At 37.7% G+C, this 21,865-nt stretch overlaps 2 protein-coding genes across 4 annotated transcripts; one reads left to right on the forward strand and one right to left on the reverse strand.

Annotated features, from left to right (window-relative positions):
- The first annotated feature begins 7,303 nt into the window (after positions 1 to 7,303).
- LOC115625281 (zinc transporter 2) lies at positions 7,304 to 19,131 on the forward strand. Of its 3 annotated transcripts, none has more exons than XM_030520294.1 (10): positions 7,304 to 7,421; positions 14,576 to 15,338; positions 15,588 to 15,731; positions 15,877 to 16,039; positions 16,857 to 17,010; positions 17,076 to 17,282; positions 18,091 to 18,208; positions 18,337 to 18,506; positions 18,572 to 18,642; positions 18,712 to 19,131. In XM_030520294.1, exons 2-10 carry the CDS (start codon positions 14,964 to 14,966, stop codon positions 18,819 to 18,821), a joined length of 1,512 nt encoding a protein of 503 aa, XP_030376154.1. In that variant the 5' UTR covers positions 7,304 to 7,421; positions 14,576 to 14,963; the 3' UTR covers positions 18,822 to 19,131. The 3 variants fall into 3 exon arrangements, with proteins under 3 accessions (XP_030376154.1, XP_030376170.1, XP_030376162.1); XM_030520310.1 differs by having other exon boundaries at positions 7,315 to 7,421; positions 15,080 to 15,338; XM_030520302.1 differs by lacking the exon at positions 7,304 to 7,421 and having other exon boundaries at positions 14,499 to 15,338.
- LOC115625301 (putative phosphatidate phosphatase) lies at positions 10,720 to 11,596 on the reverse strand. Its single transcript, XM_030520322.1, has one exon. It carries the CDS (start codon positions 11,474 to 11,476, stop codon positions 10,775 to 10,777), a length of 702 nt encoding a protein of 233 aa, XP_030376182.1. The 5' UTR covers positions 11,477 to 11,596; the 3' UTR covers positions 10,720 to 10,774.
- Positions 19,132 to 21,865: the final 2,734 nt, after the last annotated feature.

Below are 21,865 nucleotides of genomic sequence, written 5' to 3' on the forward strand. Positions count from 1 at the left end.
ACGTTGAAATGCTGGGAATAAGATAAATTAATTTAAATTTGGAGCTGCTATTAAAGTCCAGTAACTTTTGAAATAAACCAGTTTTTTAATTTAAAAAATAAATTAAAAATTTTTTATTTTAAATTTTATACACACAATAACCAAACTATTTTTGTAACTAGTATTAAGTTAGTTCAGTACGCATTTTATATTTTAAATTACGCTATCCTATATATATTACAGTAAAGGGGTATATACAAGTAGTAAATACTAAGAGCCAAATGATTTCACATCCATATGATAAACTAAAATATCTTCCTGAATATCATATTTAACATATTGTAACGTTGAATAAAGTATACTCTCATTTGTTTTAAAGCCATACAAAACTCGGTAGTTTGCCGCACTTGCATTGCCATTTCAGCAGTCTTATCTACAATGCAGAATATATTTTCTGTTGAATGCAGAACAACTAAGCATTACACACAACTATAACATTACTCATATACTCCTTGAAATACACAAAAAGATACTTCGTGGCATAAATTATGGTAGTATAAGTATTTTGTGGTTCTTGTAGCTACACCCTTGATAATTCCCATGATTAATGTGCAATCTAGGATGTCTTTATTGCTCGGTGAATGTAATTAGTGCAGGTAAATGCTAACAAACACAGCAATACAAAAAGGTATATTAGAATCTCAGACCTACATACGAGTACACACTTATGCTTGTACTTCACTACAAACGGCGTGTGCTGCGGTCTATTTGTTTTTGCCATGCGTAATTTATTTTGGACAGATTCGCCAGCTGGACGACTAATTCGTACACGGCCTTGCAATCAAAGATGCTAAAGCCAACAGTGCCATGCAAATACAAACACATTATGTTTAGATACTGTTACATAATTAAACATCTGCTGACATTTGAGTAAATACAAATATACAAACACACTCGCACTCGCACTCGCACATATCCTGCAGAAAAAGACAGGCAGTCGACAGTTGCGAGTGTTGATCTGTCTTCATTTTTCTTGAATTTCCTTGAATTGTTTGCACTTTAGGCCACAGGAGACTTGCTCTGCACTCTTCCCTCATACCAACGAGAAGCCTGTCGACACATTAGGCATTCCTCTGACCGCCTGCAGGCCCCAATTTCCATTTACTAATTCGGTTAAACCAAGCTGCTGAGCCAGCTGGCAGCGCAACACTGCAGGCCTTATCGATTGTAATGCCCTGTGGTCGCTGCAACTAATTTGCCGCGGCTGCTCTACTAGCCGAGGGGGGGATGGGAACAGATAGTGTAAATAAAAGCGCCCTGCCAAATTATGTCGCGGTTAAACACACTCGCACACATAATTACAATGCAATGTGACAATTTCAATTAGGAGCAAGTGATAACCCACCAACCGCAACTATAAATTGGCATGTAACACGATGTTGCTAAATTTTCGCCGATTAAAACAGATGGAGCAATTCAAAATGCATCAATTCTAAATTGAAGAGCAGCATTGCCAATTCTTTAGCTAAGCCACTACTTAAGAAAGTAAAGAGAAAATCAAATTACAAATTAGCATTCATAAAAAATAATACAAGTACATCGATTCTAACCTAACGACCACAAATATCATAAGAAAGATACACAAAAAATACATTCAAACTGCAATTGAAATGGGTTCCTCAGCTACTCACAGCCGAAATCTCCCTCTCTATCTCCCTCTCTATCTCCCTCTCTATCTCCCTCTCTATCTCCCTCTATATCTCTCTCTTTCTCTCTTTGTTTAGGGCATTGCCAAAATGGCTAATAATAATATTTTAATTTACTTATGTTTATTTTATAATACATGGATAGATCCTGAAGTACCTATGTATGTAACTTAATAACGAAAACACAAACAACTAGGGGAGCAGTTTTCCTTTATTCTCTACAAACTCGGTAAGTTCGAATTGAACTGATTGTTTGTCATATTGGAAGATAATCCATACAAATTAACCGCCGTACAATCCAAGGAACTGACGACATGACTCTGGATTCGTCTTCGCCTTCTTTGGTGTCGATTCTTTTTCTTCTTGATCTTAGATCTGAGATGATAGTGAATCGATCAACATTCTCATTATACTTTTCATATTGCTTCAAGTGGATTTAGATCTCTGGCTAAACATTTCAGCTTATCAACAAATATTGTATAAATTAAAGATAGGCCTATCCATTAGCGCACCTTATTAAATATTTGTAATCAATTTTATTCAGGTCACCTCAAAATCCACCTTAAACATCATTTCGATTGGCCTATCTACAAAATACATAGAGTGTGTCCTTTCCTATCAGTATTCACATCCAAATGCGAAAGCTCTGCCCCCATGCCGTTGGTAACGTCACAATTAATGGTAATTCCTTAAACAAATACGATTAAATTTTTTGTAAATTTATGAAACTGGAAACAGATGGATCAATAAACTCATTTAAAACAGCAGGAGCAACAAATTTGACTGCATTACGAAACAAAACCGAAATCCATGCTCTTGGCGAGGCCAACAAGTCAATTTGTCAATTGGAAAATAAACTAACAAAAAAGTTTCTGTTGCCACCCGCTGAGAATTGTAGACCGCAGACGAAAAAAAATGTGAGGTGCAAAAAGTATTGAGTGCTGGACGAAAAAATATAAATACAAACGGCGGGCATGTAGCATCGACAAAAAAAAAAAAAGTGCAAACAGAACGTGCCAAAAGCCACACAAAAACCAACCAGGCGGTAGTGGGGGAAGGAAGCGAGGCAGGCAGTCAGGCAGTCAGGCATTCAGGAGTTCGAGTGGCGCTTCCGCTGAAAACAAAATCAAAGTTAAGCACTCAATTTTCAATTAAGCTCACAAAATAAAAACACACACACACACAGACATACATATAGGCAGCTTTTCTGACGTGCCCAGAGCTATGCCGAAGCAAAAGGAAAAAGGACGCTGTCGGTGTAAATGAAACCCCATAAGGACCTTCAACCAACTGGCAACGGCATCGGCACCGACACCGGCACCCCAAATTGCTTACATCAATACCATTTTTGGGGGCGTTAGACTCACGCACACACCCACACATTCATACACACACACACACACATACAAATACACCAAGTCATTGAAACGCTGCCGGCACTTTTTATTAAATTCACTTTGCCTGTCACCTGCTAGCGACTGTCTGAGAAGCACATGAGTGGGCCTTCATTGCCCCCCACCTGGCGACAATTTTTGCTATTTTCCTCTGAAGTGCGATAGCTTCTTGATTTCGTTCGTTACGCGTCTCGATGATGTTTTCCTTTCTGAAGCGAGGGGAGTCCTCACTCGCCTATACGTGTACCCTGTCTGTTGGCGTTTGAGGAGGGCTGGTTAAGTAGCCGTCGATACGATGAGGCGTCGAGCCGTCAAAGTAATTTGTTTGCTTTTCTAATTACGCGGCATGGCAGAAAGGCTGGAAGGCAAAAATGGGCGGGAGGTAGACTGCCACTTCTTCATGCGATTAGGCTCAGAAGTCAAATGCTTAATGCCTAATCTGTGTTTCATGTTTGTCAGTTATCGTTAACCTACTGCAAAACGCAAATTGTTGCACGCCCCGCAAAATAGCAGGACAACGGTAACGGCAGTGGGGCTAGAAGCTGCCAACAACACACACCCACAAACAATGACAATCAACAACATCATCAATGGCATCTATGCAGCGACGTCTCAGCGGCGAACCCACCATGAATAGTTGAGCCCAGACAACCACTCAAGCAAACGCGCAATCTAACGACGGCACAGTGGCCTTAAAGTTCCAAGACTATTCTTTGAAACACATTCCACTTATAAAGCCCAGCTCAGAATTACAACAATTTTGAGATCTTACAGCTAAATCTTAAGTTTAGAAAATCATGTCAATTCGAAAGTGGAAGAAGCTTAAGTTTTGCAAGGCTTTACTTTACTCAAAAAGCAAGAACATTTTGGTTTTTTAATTAAATTTCCGACATATGTTTATAAAACTAAGCTAAAGCGAAATAATGTCCAAACATTTTTATGAGTGAGCTTTTGAGAAATTGGTAGCTAAAAATCATTTTATTTCAATTAACAGAATAGCGACAATACACATGCACTGGGATAATAGCAATTACGGATAACTGGTAAATATAATTATTTAACTTAAATGGAAATTACATTTCTCATCAGGGGATTCAAAATCACTTGAACTTGTAAATCGAACGACAAGAAAACAAGTCTGTTTCATTTGAAACAAGTGGCATTTGATCAAAGTTGACTGCAATATGTAAAAGTAATTGGCATTTAAGTAAAAAGTTCTTAATTAACTAGATTTTAAATACCACAGTTTGGTTTAATTTATTTAACATTTAATTTCGGAAACTAAAAAACAAAATCATGCATTTGCATGTATAGTATATCAGATATGAAAAAACTCTATTTATTAGTGTTTATTTGTACATTTTCCCCAAAGAACATTTTGGGGACCAGTGTGCGTCGAGCATTTGTCTACACGCTTATCAGAATGGGTGGCAACCCTGTAGGCGTTTGAATAAAATATTTGCTTTTGTTTGACGGTGGCTTGGCGGCGTGCTCAGCAGACAGTCCCACTTTTTGTACAAGTTGTGGCAAGGGGGCGTATACGCAACGTTTTTCTTGTTTACAGGGGTTCGCCATACCAGTTAAGGCTGTTTCTATTAGTATATATATGTAGTATTTATGTGTGTGTCTAAGTGCGTGTGTGCTCATGTGTAAGGCGTGCCACAAGAAGTTAGATGTTGTCGCAACATTTTTACAAAAATCTGAGAAATTTAATTTATTTGACTTACTTTTTCTCTTTGCTTTAAATTTCTGCTGCGGCTTCGCCGCTTACCCGCAGACAAGATTTTGTTTTGCTAGCGAGGTGTTACAAGTACACATACATATATGAATATAAACACACGCACACACAGAAAGAAAACCCGCATACTCACACCTGTACAGCCACATGGGTTTTAAAAGTAGGGTCTAAAGCTAACTTTTGTGCTACATGAGCTGTACTTTTCATGTTGCAAACTGTTAAAGGACGAAGACGACTGTTGCAGCAAGTAGAAATTTTTCAGACATTGGGATCCCGGCTGCGGCTGTCAGCAGTCGTGCGTGTAACCTAATATTTGAATTCGTCTCAAATAATTTAATACGCTCTGTTATTAATTGAAATTTTATCGCAGAACCCATTTGGGTACATTTCAAATCGCTTTTCTTATGTGCCTCTAATAGTTAACGTTGCTTTTTGCCCCCATTTGCTATGATCAGCCAAATACAGATAGATGAAGGGAATGGAATGGAAAAAAGAATGAAGGCTGTTAAGCATCTACAAGTAGTATATCTTTTCAATTCAATTTCAGCTCAATTTGTTGTTATTACTTTTATGTGTGGGGTAAATTTGTTGATGTATTTTGTGTGATATGTTTTACGGCAAAATTGATATTTCCAATTAATATATTGATATTTGAATATGTACTAGCTGAAAAAATAAATGGTTAAAAAAAAAAACAATTTTTTTAAATGCTTGTAATTTCCACTACAACTGCAGTTCAGCAGCAGTGCAATTTAGTTGAGGTTATCAGTCAAATGGTGCAACAACCATAGCGTAATTTGTATACCCTGTACCTGGTTAAAGGGCCTACTAGAAGGTCGTTTAGACCAAATGTATGTAACAAAAAAACGGAGGCATGGCAGATCCGATGTTATAGGTACACCAACGATCAAGATGACGAAACAAATCGACAGAGATACATATGTGTTCAAATAATGATGCGCATTGTTATCATAAGCATTAATGTACTATTAATGTTAAATATTGACACATACAAATATACACATTGAAATAATAAATTCGGAAGATACACTTTGGATTTAATAAATTCTTCCACTATGTTTCAGCTATGTACAAGTATCTCGCGGCACGATAAGCCCGACCGAAATGCCTTAGAGGCATCCAAAAAATTGACAGTCATGCACATATACAAGTACATATGTACAAGTACAGTATATATACTTGTACAAAGTCTATATAGTGAATCAGCAGAGTGTTACGTGCTGTGTGAAGCATGCACGGATTTGTCATTTAATTAAATTTAATAGACAGCAGCAATAACAGCAAATAAAACAGTTGCCCATTAGCTTGGCTGTGCACTTTTCACTGGCAGCCTTTTGATTTTTTTTTATGTTTAGATACAGACACGCATTTATTTGGCATTCATATATGTATGTATATTTATAGTATATTTGTGTGTATGTATGCACCCTAAATATTTACCAATATATAATAAAAAATAAACACTTATAAAAAGCGCGCACACACAGTTTTGTTTACAAATGTCAGGCGGACACTGTGAACGATGCGAGTATAAACAACTTAATCAGCGCCCCATCCGATCGAGATACGCAAAAGTGCCAAGTTGAGCAAAATAAACTCGTAGTATGCTAGCGGTAAATACATAAATACATGTAAACATATGGAAATTTTCATTCAAGCAGAGTCAAATTAAAAACTCAAAATCGAGCACTTTCGCTCACAAAGCAAAGCACTCCACTCTTCCAATGACAGACCGCAGACTTGCAATGAGCGCTAAGTGAGCGAGTTCGTGAGCGCGTGCACTGATAATCACCAGTGTTGCCGGGTTAGCCATTTTCTGCCAGAGCTTCTCAAATGCTTTTGGGGAGAACATTCAAAACAAAAAACAAACGGCTAGTGGTATTTATGAAAGATCTTAGAATAAGAAGCGCTATGCTTTTAGCTCTACTCCACTTTCCTTTATATATTTACAAGCATGTGTTTCACTTGTCTACCGACCAGATCAGCCAATCTATGTATATCATAAAGCAGTGATTGGAATGTTGTCTTAAATAGAGCAACATTTTCGGTTTAAATTGGTTTCAAACTGCATATCGTTATATTGTAATATTTGTTTGCTGTATATTATGGCAGCTAATACTTTTTGGAACATACTTCTCCCACACCACTAAATTGGAAGAGTTTGCGGCGTTATTTGTCACATTTTCTTAATAACAAGTATGTCTGAATGTCTCATTTGTTGATCCAGCTTTTTTTGACACAACTCTAGAGTAACACTAGCACAGCCTAAATAAAATTAGCACCGCCACACAACCGGGAGCTCTAAGAGTGATTATGGCATTGCGGTTAGACACCCAGTGCTCAGTTGCTTCCTCTACTCTCTCTTCCATGCTCTCTCTCCCTCTTCATAAGCAGTCTCCTCGACTGCCGCTGCCGGAGCCGCTGCCGGTGCCGGTGCTGCTGCTGTTAGTTGAACTTCATGCGTCGCTGGCGATGAGCGCGTTTCGTGTGAAGCTGTCGGTGAAAACGTTCGAGCTTTCTTCTAATGATCTTGCTTTAAAGTTAAGCACGTGAATTGAAACAAATTTGTTAAATACACAAAAGGTGATTTGATTTGAAATCTAAAGAAATTGAATTGTTATCAACAATTTGCAATCAACAAGCAAAGCTGGTTGTGTGCTTTCTATTACGAAATGAACTACGGGTGTGTGTGTATTAAATAGTGTGACAAATTTCACGCCGCATTTTATTTGCAATTACATGACCAGGAAATTGCTTCGAGTGCACAGTTTTTTTCAAAGATTTGCGACACTGTGAAAACGCCAACATATTAACATACAATTGCCTAGAAATTCCCCAGCACGCAATGTGTAAAAAAAACACAAAAGAAATAGAGCTCAGAAGTTATGTTCGTCTGCACCGAAGCTATATACCCTTCACCACAAGGAACCACTGGGTCCATATTTGAAATTTAATTTAAACTCTTATCAAATAGTGATCTGACATGATCGGTCTCTAGGAATAGTGATTGAGCAAACGAACAAACATGTTGAAGTGGACTTATCTCGCCATGCTGATCACAAATCAAGCTCTAATACGTGGTGTATGATATTTTCTAATGGGTGTTACAAACCGCCACAGCAAAAACAGTATACGCTTAATACAGTTTTCAGTGAAGGGCATAAAAACAGCGTTTTTCATAATGAAGTCCGCATTAAAAGTCTCACAACTTTGCCGCACATGCTCTCTTGTGGTATCCGCCTGATAACAGCTTCTCGCCATTCACCAGACTCGAAATGAGAATAATTTAATGTGTTCTTGAGCTCGAGCCAGACCAGCTTTAATTTCTGCTCAACAGCGAATGCAACAAATGCACAAATGAAGCTGTAAAAGCAACAGCAACAACAATAAATTCATTAAGCAGTGGCAAAGCCGGACTAAAAACAAAGAAAGAAAATAAAACAATAACAAAACCTGTTGATAAGGTCAATGTACAACGCCTTGCATGCTGGCTGCTCTTGTTGTTTTTGTTGCAAATACAATTGCGTGTTTCAATTATTTTTGCTCTGGTTGTCATTACTTTTTATTAATATTTTAAATATCGTTATACTTGAGTGCCGTTCTCTGAACAGCGGTTTCATAGAATGAATAGCTAATTATTACTAATAGTTTATTTTGGATGTGCAAAAAATATTACTCTATTGCGCATTTCCCTCTTCTGATCAAAATATGTACATAGTATATGCATTCAAATAAAGGAAATGCTCATATTAGCTGTTTATTGTTCGGTGCATGTTTGTTTGCCCACAGAAGGCCAGAAATAAACGGGCGCTGCAAAAGGTCTAAACAAAATGCTCCAGCAGGAGGAACCCAAAAATTGTGCGCTGCCATAAATAAACTGTTATAAATTGAAGTGAAATGAAATAAAACTGAAAAGAAAAATGAAAATGAAATAACAAAAAGCAACACAAAACGGCCAATTTTGCCCACAAGATGTCTACAAATAAGTTTGTGCATGCGGGTGTATGTGCGTATGTATGGATGTGTGCATGTTTAAATGTGTGTATTTGTGTGTGTGTAGGCAAGAGCTCAACTCATGACGCTGCTGTCAACAATAAATTTCTCAAAATACCATTCCCATTCCATTTGCCCGAGCTAGACACTTCGGTTGCTTGTGTAGGGGCAAGGGCGCCCGAGCACGTACACTTTATCAATAGTCCGTTTGCATTATTTTGATACCTACCCATCGATATGGCCAGGAAGAGGAAGAGCACTATCAAAATGTTAATATATAGAGCTCATTATCCATACTAGCCAACCAAATAGATTGTTGCGATTCCTGATATATCGCCTTTATCAAAAAAGTGTAACTTTCCAAATGTAATCAGTGCTCTGCTTTGAGCTTCTAACAAGAAATAATGATCGGTAAGAGCTATTGATACAGCTATTTGATATAATCTTAAGCACTTGAAACGGATTTGTTTTTTAACGCTTTTCCAACGCTTTTTCTGCTTTTTATACCCTGTACCCGTAGGGTAAAAAGGGTATATTAGGTTTGTGCAAAGTATGTAACATACAGAAGGAAGCATCTCCGACCCCATAAAGTATATATATTCTTGATCAGCATGACGAGAGAAATCGATCTAGACATGTCCGTCCGTCTGTCCGTCTGTCCGTCCGTCTGTCCGTCTGTCCGTCCGTCTGGATGAACGCAAGGATCTCGGAAACTATAAAAGCTAGAATAACCAAAGTTGGCATCCAGATTCTCCTAGGTCCGAGTAAGGACGAGTTTAATTTTTTTTTTTTAATTTCCTCCCCCTTCCCCCGCTACAGAATTTCGTCAATAGCGTCCACATTTCAAGTGCTACCTAAACCAAACTTTGCACACATAATTTCTATACAATTATCTACTGTTGTTTAAAATTTTATCAAATTCGGTTAATTCTAAGAAAAGTTATTAGCAAAACAAATTCTCACCAGTACAACCCCCCCAAACTGCAGCAACAAGTTCGCTCTTCTTCTTCCTCTTTATGCTGCTGCTATGGGCGCATATAACTCAGTGACGGAAGTTTACCTGGGTACAGGGTATTACACTGTCGGGCTTGCTCGACTGTAGCGTTCTCTCTTGTTAGTACTTATATTAAAGACAATATCTAACTTTGATCAAAATGAATAAACAAGAGATCGGCCTTGCGAACTCTTTATTTTCTCTCTACGACAGCATATATACTTGTATATGTACTTACTATATTCATAATAAATAATAATCATAGAATTGTATGATGAGATAACGGGGTTATTATTGCTTTCGTCTGTAGACTTTCCTACCTGCACAGCAAGCATTATAATGCCTCTATGATCCAAATTATTGTCATCTCCATTTTTAGATTATTGGTTAAGTGAAAATTAATTAATAAATTGGGCTCTTCTTTTATACACAATTCTAAATTTGAAAATTTAAAAACAGTAATTTGGGAATTCTCGCAACGTCTACATATTTAAGTTAATGTTCATGACCAATTAGAAATAAAATTAGGCAATATAAAACATAATTAATATTGAATATTTTTTCGGCCTAATTTCTAGTTGCGTTTGGTCACTTATAGTACTATATATCCTAAAACTGTATGTAAGTCGGCTTTTGTTCCACTATTGCAAGTATGCTTAGAGTGTCTATGGTCTCGAAGATTTATTAGTGGTTGACTTTACTGATCAAAAAAGTGAAAGAAAAGCAAATCTACATATATTTGTAGGGAGATTTAAATAATGTTTCAAATAATAAGTAAGTTTATTTTTACAACACTTGCAATATTTTCAAGTTTTAAAAGAATTTTGAAATATGTACATAACTTAGATTCGATAATGAAGATTCAATTAATGGTTCAAAATATACATGCTATTATTAAAACTTGTATTAAGCAGGTTTATTTCCATCGGCAAAATTGGGTTTTTTGATCTCATACCCGGTGCAGTGGGGGCGCCTGTACGCTGCTGACATGTCGCAGCCGCTGCCTCTCCGCCAACGCCTCAGCCATAGCCCCTCGTACTGTGACAAAGGCAATGCTGGCACCCAGCAAAGCACCCGCCAGGACATCCGACCAGTGATGCTTGTGGTCCACCACCCGGACTAGGGCCACAAAAGTGGCGAACATCACACAAGCCAGTTGGCAAAGAGGCCATAACAATGTGCTGCCCACACCAACCGATCTCCAGCGACGTCCTCGATGCACTTGCAAGTAGAGAGCCATAAAAATCAACCCGTAGAATATTCGAGCCGAGTGGCCACTGGGGAAGGAATAACGCACATTATAGGGCATATCAGATCGGCAGGCGTAGTTTGTGTGATAGAACCCATTTGTTGAATTCAAGCAGGTACTCCCATGGGTGAGAAGCGGTTGACAAACCGCAAAGAAATACGGTCGTAGGCGGCCCACGGTGTGTTTGGTCATTCTGGCCAGCAACGACTGCGCCTCGTAGCCAAAGAGAAAATATCTCAAAGTGTTGTAAAGTGGCCAGAGATGCAGTATTCCAACATCTTTATAGTTGTATCGGTGCCAGCATTTGCACAACTCCAACAAAATGATCACCACAAGCGGCACGTAAAGAGCCACAACGAAAACCAGGCTAGAACTTACAGTGCTCTCCTTTAAAGGAAACATCAGCGTTCGATCGTCGCAGTAAAAGCCACTTTGTGTAGTCGGAAACCATAATTTCCAAAAGTTCAGAATCCACGCCAGTAATCCCCCTAACAACAATCCGTCGATCAGCAGGCGAATAAGCAAGAATTTTAAGTGCATAATGAATGTTGATGAGTACTCCGCTGAGTATAATGAGGAACTGAATGACACTGCGGAGATATTCTCATCTCAGTTTGCAAAAAAGCTTTTTCTTCAAATAGCTTATGAGGGATTATAATCATCTGGTAAAAAGTGTGCGAAGTGCAAAGTGATGAATAGCACTAGTCAACTTAAATCTTGATCATTAAAAGTGAAATATAATTGGTCTTTCGCCATAACCAATATTTTCGAAGCCTTATCGGCCCAATGGTTTTAGCTTATTGTGTTTAAAACGGAACATATTTGTAATTTCACCTTAAACTTTATTGCAACCAATTCGGAGAGAGAAATATGGCACCCCAAGCTGAAGAAAAATACTCTCCCGATATGCCGACCCATACAAAATATTTCTACGGTACACCGAACGTATTTACAATTCAGTTTGATCCTTGAACCCAACTTTCCCCCACTTGTGGTAACTTCCGTACATTTTCTAATAAAGTTCTATTTTTTTAAGTAAAACCTCAAGTTTTGTAGTCCAGTGAATTCAGCTTGTATAACTTTTTATCAGTTGAAATATAAACTGTTCGCAGACTAATTAGCAGCATAAACTGTCTTATCTACGCCGCTGATAGCTGCAGAGGCCAAATCTTAAAAACACTGGCAGCAGTCAGCCAGCTGGGGACCAGCACAGCGGTATTCAAAGATTTTGTGTATATTTATTTTTAGAGTCAGCATAGTGCTAGCTACATTTAATAATTTTTACACCATTAGAAAAATACTACCGCTTCATGTTATCAAATTGAAAAGCGCCGTTAGCTTATATCTAATCTTAGTACAATTCTTATTTATCAGAAAACAACTTAAAATGCTATAAACTTTTGTGAAAGTCAATTTGAGTTGTATGTACTATACAACCAGAGTGCCAGGGTGAATAAGTCGCATTGCCGAAGGCATGTGTGAGGTGTGGGGTGTAACTATCGAGCTCAAAAACAGTTTCAAAAAATTTAAATGTCGAAGCTCTTATCAAAGCTTCACGAACACCGCAACGTGGCGCTTTATCGCGATGCAATAAATAAATCAAACGAAGTTAACTAAAATGTGGAACAAGCACTAGTTACATGCCAAACAAAAACGAGCGATAAGCAAACTTATTAGCAAACTGAACATATGGGGAGAAACACTTTAACGACAGTGTAAATACCTTAAGGCATGCCAAAAACAAACAACTGGGGGAGAACCTTTTGCTTTGATATTGATAAAAAATATAGTTCACTTTGAAGTTATGCATTTTATTTAATTGTGTGCAACTATCAGTTCTGTTCCCGTTTTAAGAAATCGGTCATTTTTTAAATGGCGAACAGCAATTGATTTATTTGGTACAAAAAGTTAACCGCAGGGCAAAACTCAATCGGTATCTGAACGTTTCTTAGAATTGGGAGTATTGGTTAATTATACTCTGTACAAGAAATGTACAATTTAATTTATCACAAATTTCACAATTTTAGTTTTGTGCGAGTGCACATGGAACACACAGAAGGAGGCTTGGTAGACCCCACAAAGTATATATATTATTGATCAGCATGACAAGCCGAGTCGATATAGCCATGTCCGTCTGTCTGTCTGTATGAACGCAAGGATCTCCGAAAGTATAAGAGCTAGAATAACCAAACTTGGTATACAGATTCTCCTGAGACCGAGAAAGGACGAGTTTGTTCATTTTTTCTGATCCGCCCCCCCACTCCCCTTATATTACTGATTTTCTATAACTGTAATTCTTGGAATTTTGAACTAAAATTTGGTAGTCACATTAGGTTGGTAATTATATATCCGTATACCAAGTTTCATTATGATAGAATGATCGGAAAGAAAGTTATAGCCATATAACCAGGCCCAATGCACACATACATACATATGTACAAGTACACAAACACGCATAAGGCACGATTCTGATGTAAATGTAAATGTATGTATGCATGCATGGAATATTTTATATTTAATTAGTTAATATTTAGTTAATTAATTAAATTAAATTAATTAATTAATTAAATTACTTTTTTGTGGGGTGGTACAGGGTATTTAAGAGTTGAGCCTGCTCGACTTTAGCATTCCTTTCTTGTTTTTATTTAATTTAATTGATCAGAAATTGCACAATTTAAATCTCGATTGCCATCTCTTAAGTACTTAGTATGAGAATGCAGAGGAGGGCTGCCACAATATTTATTTTATTAAATTTAATTTATCAAAACATTTCACAATTTATCTTTATTTAATTTAAATTATCAGAAATTTCACAATTTAAATCTCGATTTGCCATCACTTAAGTACTTGGTATGGCAGATCCCTCATAGTATATATGTATATTCTTGATCACCACGACAAGACGAGGCGATCTAGCCCCGTCTGTCCGTATCAACACTTGGATCGAAGAGACTATAAGAGCTAGAGACCCAACCTTTTGCACAAAGATGCCTTATTTGTGTAGGCTATATTTGTTTTATTTTTTGATTTTCCCCCACCTATGGGTTATTTTAGGAAACGCCGTTAGCATAATCACCTAAATCTCTATAAGGCCTAGGGACACAAAATTTCATTCCAAGATGCCTTATGTAAACACGCAGAAAATGTGTATTTTGGAATTTCCTCCCCCCTCAGCTCCGCAATTTCTGATACCATAACTCCCGTAATTCTTGGAATTTAGAACTCAAATTTGGCAAATACCCCCAGTTTTGTTTAATTTTTTTTTTTAATTTTTTAAATTTCTATAATTATTCTACACACACATAGTATGTACAGAGTATTTCAAAGACGGGACCCGACTTTAGCTTCTCTACTTGTTGTGCGGGGAAGTATACAATTGGTTTCTGCAGCTAACATTAAGGATTCCTTAATTGAGTTTATAAATTTGATTTAAATGTCTTACGATGTTAGAACTACACACAAATATAACACACAAATTTCGTATCTATTCCCCCTTTTTAGTCCCAAAACACCACGCACCACAACCACAACACCGCAACAGATTAACAAAAGAGAATCCGCTATAATATAAAAGATAATGCTTACAAAGGCCACTCTAATACCGCATGCTAGTGCACCCGTTCACTAATTATGATAAATACACAATACACATTACACAGAGCATAGCAAGGACGAATTAAAACAAAACACAAAAACAGAAAAGAAACGGAAAGAGGAACATCAAGGAATCACAGAATCACGACAACAGTATTGAGGCAAACAGACATACAGACGAGAAAACACAGACAAGGACGAGAAAGAGGGCGGGGACAGGGATCGGGACGAAGGCGAAGGCGAAGACGAGGACGAGGACGCCGACGAGGACGAGGACAACAAACCAAACAAGACAATGTCAAAATATCAAAAGCTTGACAACGCATCGGTTCCCATAACACACGATGACTACGACGAGAGTTTTTCACTTTACTTCGATGATAATCAACACAGCAACAACAACAATTTCAGCGAGAACGTTAATGATAACAGTGGCAGCATAAGACTGAATATTGTGGCAGGCAATCACAATCACAATCACACTCACAATCACACACTCATGCCAAATGATAATCCCAAATACAGTAGTGTCGGGCGACACCACAACAATGGCAGCAGTCGCAGTGGCAGTGGCAGTGGCAGTGTCAGTGGGAACGTGGTGGCACATGAACTGGAGGAGCATACGTGGGAGGTGCCGCTACTGAGTCGGGAGGATAGTGGCAATAATCTGGCAAGTGTTATTGTTGTTATTTCTGCTTTTAGTCGTTGCTGTAAATATGCATATGCATGGGAGATGTTCATGATGATGATTGATTAATTTAAAACGCGCAAAAAACATCGCGCTGCCCTTAGTATGCCATGAAACTCTTGCGCTTTAAATATGCAACCCATTTATATGCATATACTCTCTCTCTCTCTCTCACACACACACACATACACAAAGTCTGTCATATTTATAAGCCATTTGTGGCACTTGCAGTTACATCAGCAACATCATGAGTCCGGGAATCCAGAACATTGTCATCACGCCCAGAGTGGTTTTGGTGCGAACCTCAAAAGCAAATCGGCGCAGGAGGCCAAATTTAAAATTCTGCTCGCAATTTCGCTCTGTTGCATATTCATGGTTAGTATACACGCACACATACATACAACCACACGCGCACACACACAGACACATATGTATATATATATTCACACTCACGTGTGTGTGTGTGTGGGCTTGATACTTGATTTAATTATGATAAATTTACCGGCACACTAAACCGCAGATCATTGAATTCCTTGGCGGATACATGGCCGGCAGCTTAGCGATTATGACAGATGCCGCACATTTAGCCTCCGATTGCATTAGTTTTGTCATTGGTCTGGTTGCCATTTGGTTGGGCGGCCGACCACCGGATGCGCGCATGTCATTCGGCTACAAACGCTTTGGTAAGTATCCAATTATATCCGACACTATGCTAATGAGATATGTTATGTGTCTGTATCACTAACTGTGGCTGTTATAATGCCTGTCTGCCTGTCCCGTGTTTATTACTTGAAGGCTAACGTCAGTGAAAAGCAGTAGAGAAGCATGATTACAAAATTGATTTAGTCTAATAGTTTTGACGCCTTTGAAGGACTGGCATTGATATTCCCCTATGAAATTGTCGCTTAACATGGCTTCGATTAAATTCATAGTAACTTAATGTCCTCCTCACATATTCGTTCTTATGTTAAGAGAGTGCTGCTAAAACTTGATATTAAATATAATTCAAAAACATATACTTATTAACTCGTCTTGTCGGGTTTTGTCCAATATCATCGAACTGATTAACTAGTTTAATATTTTAGTGCAGTAAACCAAAAACTTCCTAGGCGTAAATCGCTTTTAACTTTTGAACGAAAATATTAAAACATATATCGTTTCAGAAGTAAACAGAATTCAAGATAGATAGAAGATTGATTTTAAGAATAATACCTTTATGGAATCACAGTCTTTTTGAAAAGTAAAGCTTTAACCGCAACAACATCTTATTAGTCATATCTTTCTGTTTTTCTGCACATTTTGCAATATTCTTTTTTAGCTCTCCATTTTTTCATTTTCCCCACTAATTCTACTTACAAAGCTCTTGGCACGTACCCATCTCTAACCCCTGTAATTGCATTTAGCTTCCTATTATTAGCACCACATTATTAGGCCATGAACTGTCAATTTTCCCAGCGATATTATATATATGTACAAGTATATGTGTTTACCCTTTCACAGAGGTTCTGGGCGCTTTAGCCTCAATTCTGGGCATTTGGCTGCTCACTGCAATGCTGGTTGTGGTGGCCATTCAACGCATCTACTCTCGTGATTTTGATTTGGATGTCGATATAATGATGTTAATTTCGGGAATCGGCATAGGCATAAATATTATGTGAGTACATACACATGAAAGCAGAGTTTAGTGCGAACATCTAAAGTTGAAGACCTGCCCCACAGCATGATGTTCGTTTTGCACGGCTCCTGGTTTACCACAGGTCATGGGCATAGCCATGGAAATGGACATGGACATGGGCATAGTCATGGTGGACACAGTCATGCGCATGCCACGCCCCCAAGCCCAACAGCGCACAGCGGCCTAACAATGCCAAATGGCCATAATGTTGTTGTTGTAACAAATGGCTTAAAGCCGACGCATCAAAATGGGTGAGTTACTATATTTTGTTTATTTTCCAATTTATGTGTGTTTGTGATTTCCAATGGCATGCGGTTAACGGTTTTAATCGACAATTCAAAACAAATTATAAAGTGAAGTGTTGGATCAAAGGCTGTCGTTTGCTTTACCGTGCGTAGCTTAAATTTCATTTTATATCGCTAATTGGTTTGTAGATTGGTTGTTTTAATTTGTGGCTGCCCTTCTAGGAAGGGGACTTAATTACATTTGTTAGTTATCTTTTATTAGAAATTATGTTTATCATCATTCAATTCAGAAGTCAAACTCATGATTATTTTATTAATAATTTTATGTTCATTTGAAGTGAGTCATGAAAAAAATTTATTAACTGTATTCAGCTAAGATATCGGTCTTCAACTTATTACTCAGTTGGTATAAGTACGTTTCACAGAATTTAAATGAATTTGATTTGCCTTTGTCGGATGAACAATGAACGATTGCAGTAATATATTTTTCTATCCATTTGTTGGTGTAGGGTTAAAGCTGACAGACGAAATATACACATTAGCTAGAATGTGGGAAACATATTTGATAAAGTTTTATAAATAAACAATAGTTCCAGCTATTGGAAGACCGCTTCGAGAATGTTTGACGATATCGACAAAAAAATAAATAAATGAAGCTAACAGAGTGGAGAGGTTATTATTACAGCTGAGCTAATTAGTATCACATGCTTCGCGATCGTACTTTATGCCTAATTGGGAGATCAGAGAACATGACTTGCCACTCGTTTAGTAACACACTTTAATAGGAATACAAACATATGTATATTCCACACAGACACAGTCACAATCATTCGGAGCGAAATATGAACCTGCGAGCGGCGATGATTCATGTCATTGGCGATTTGGTGCAGAGCATTGGCGTCTTTCTGGCCGCAGTATTAATCAAATTTTGCGTAAGTTCGTGTCTAGACAAGTCAATTAATTAAAGCAACTATGTTTATGCAATTACTAAGGGGTACACGGAGCAATGGCAATAATTCAATTCACGTTCTCACTCTTTCAATCGCCACCCACTTAACAGCCAAGTGCCAAGTATGCGGATCCGCTGTGCACACTGCTCTTCTCGATAATTGTTATTATGACCACGGTGCAGCTGTTCCGAGAGTCTGTGGCCATATTGCTGGATGCGGTGCCTGTCGGCGTGAATCTGCCATCTCTGGAGCAAGAGCTGCGTAGCGTAGAGGGCGTCAAGTGAGTCCAGAGTACAGATTCCGCTTGAATAGAGTCATTTAACTCGAATTGAATTTTCCTTACAGATCGGTGCATCACTTAAATGTATGGCAGCATACCAGCGAGCACAGTGTGCTTATGGCGCACATAGTCATAGGTAAATGGATACTAATTACTTACAGTAGTTTCTTTTCTCATTTCCATGCTCCTCATATTCCTATTGCAGATCCATTCGCCGATGGCGACAGCGTACTGGCGCAGGCAACGCAACTGGCCTCGGGACGCAAATACAACATCAAGCATGCGACCATACAAATCGAACGCTTGACTGACTAATTAAATTATAAACAAACAAACATTAGCCATAAGTTAAATAATTGATAGCAACAAGCTATAATGCTGATGACCAAAGTCTGCGTGCTATAGCATTTTTGTGATGTATGTATGTATGTATGATTATTCACTTTTTATGACATAAGTTGCGCGCTTTTAAAACCATTTTTATGATTCCCAGATAAGTAAATTGTTTTTTTTTTGGCATTGTTCGCGCTCCCCATTTATCCAAATTTTATGTATGTATTCCATTTAAACCAAATGTGAAGAGGAAAAAAATTAAATGCAATATAAATGCAACTGTATTATTGAATTTGTAAGTAAATTTCTGTGAAACAAGCTGGATATCATTGTGTCGAGAGCGATAATAATTTTTTACCCGGAATTTAAGAAGGAAATCAAATACAAAAACCATAAATCAAACTTTCATAAATATGTTCATTTGTTTTCCTGCGAAAGCACTGTGTGATTCATATAATATTTGTGAAAGAACTAAACTTGAATTAAACTACACAAATGTATTCATTACAGCAGCGTTGTAAAGACTTTCAGCGATATTATCACTTTTAAATGTAAAATTGTAATTAACATTTTACAAAGTACAATAAATCATATGCTTTAAAGTACCAGCAACAACGTCAGCCATTAATGATAATCACTTTTCTAACTTGACAACATAAACAATGAGAGCAAGCCACAAAAAAAGAACTAATTTTAATTAGCCTAAGAAAATGAAAACGTTGCAGTCCATAAAAAGCTTTTCAAACGCACATCTATACATATACATGAAACTGTAGATGTTGTTGTAATTCATATGACTGTATAATTAATTATAATTGGCCATATCAGCGAGAAAAAATGCGCGAGAAGCAAAACTGCTTTGTCTGTTCGTCCTGCGACGGGCATAATGTCCTGAGAGGCTTGCTGTGCAATTGATGCCATTATTTCTAGCATTATTTGTATTTTAATTAAAATCAGCAAACAATTTATTGTTTGTCACAATACAAAGGAGTTTAATTCGGAAAATTGATATACTTACCTACTAAATGCGATCAAGTAGCTGAAACAGAAACAAAACTCATAACAATTACAATGGGACCATGCTCAGCAAAAGCATTCAATTGCCAATCAGACGATGAAATCAATTGAAGTTAATAAATATTATTAATTATTATATTGCGATAATTCAAGACAGCATTCGATTAGTGCCAAGACACATTCTCACACAACAGCAGACGCATAAATAATGGTCTGCTCTGCCAAAAATAAATTCAACATGAACTTGGGAGCAGTTTCGTGCTCGTACAATCCTCAGCTAACAGTTATGATTAGTCTGGGACAAAGAGGGTCAATTTCATTATATTCAAATAAATGAAGTGTTTTAACTATGAAAACTATTAAAAGCTTCGCTTACTTGTTTACTATACATTCAGGTAATTTGTAATAATATTTATTCGACGTTCGTTCGTTCAGGCCTATAAGCACACACGAATCATTTGACCCCCAAGTTATTTATTTATGCATTTGACTGCCTAACACACACACACACTACTAAGTTTGTTATTAGGTGCATATGAGTATATATAGTATGTACGTATATATATTTATGTAGTTACATATATGAACGAAATTACATGCTACTAATTGTTGTTTTAATAATTCATTAGCTTGAGGACGCACGCACACATATACACATGAGTTTTTCACAGAAACACAAGCAAAAGCGCAAATGCCGTAGTTAATGCAATGAGAAATTGTCATAATTCATATATTGGACAAACATGTAAATCCGATTAGAATATCGCTTGGCAACATACACACGCACACGCATAGCAGCTTGCTTTCATTGAACCGGAAATGACCAAATCAAGCATGCCGAATGAGCGTGCGGCACACAACTACTAACGCATATCGCTCAGTACATATTGTTAACACATGAATGAAGTCAAGTCTGAGCATCTTAATCAACAAACTCACACACTCAAACGCATTTACACACCCGCAGCATTTGTCAGTTGTTAAGTCTCGCGGCAACTTAAGCCTCTCAAGTTGGGCACCCAAGGCGATGCCCTTTTTTCTGCTTCAAGTTATTCAGTTCAATACTTTCGGACACGATTAAGTTATTTATAATTTATGAAGCAAAAAGGCAACACCGAAATTTCCATTTCACTGCCAAGGAAATTGCGTTAAAATGATGAAGCTGTAAGTCGCAGGCAAGTGAAAATTGAAAACCCTTAACCCATATGAACAAAGTGGCAATCACTCTCTGAATATACGAGTATAGTATGTGTGTACGTTAATAAATCAAAACGATGGCATATTTCGACCACTCATACTCCCATACTCCCGCACATTTTGCTCCTTTTACTGTGGGCTCATTAAAAATGCAAATGGCATATATTGAAAGACTTCACTGACCCAATTACTATATATACATAGTATAGTCGTATGTATCCTCCTATGCTGACTATTTAGTCTAGCAGATTGGACTGCTTTAAATCCATTACTATATTACATTTAATTATGGAATGACAAAAAATTGCACTCGAAGGCAAAGCCCTTACCACTCACTTTTTGCCACTTGCTTCGTTCCTCAAGTGTGTGGCACTTCAAATCTGTGTGTAAATCTAAAATTAATGGCATACTTGATGCGTCACTAATTAGAAATGCATATAACGAAAATCGTAGCATACTTTTTGGAGCAGCTGAAAAAGCAAGCACAAAAGCGCTTAAAAATGAAAACTCAAGTTGCACTTAACACTTTCGACACACACACACACACACATACACACTCGCACTCACGAATCCAGATATGGATACGGACATTGCGATTGAGAGAGAAAGAAAGAAACAGAGACAGGGCGATAGGACGACTGTAATTGAAGTGGCTATGCACGTGCACGGCACTCAAAGCTGCAGCCAAATGTGCCATGTGCCGTGTGCCACACAAGCGCACACACACACACAAACACACATATATTAATTCGGGGACAAAAATGAAAATTTAATTTCACAACCGAAACGAAGTTGGCAGACGCGTTTTTGCA

The sequence above is a fragment of the Scaptodrosophila lebanonensis genome, unplaced genomic scaffold (genome assembly GCF_003285725.1).
Source record: "Scaptodrosophila lebanonensis strain 11010-0011.00,11010-0021.00 unplaced genomic scaffold, SlebRS2 tig00000001-arrow-pilon, whole genome shotgun sequence".
Lineage (NCBI taxonomy): Eukaryota > Metazoa > Arthropoda > Insecta > Diptera > Drosophilidae > Scaptodrosophila > Scaptodrosophila lebanonensis.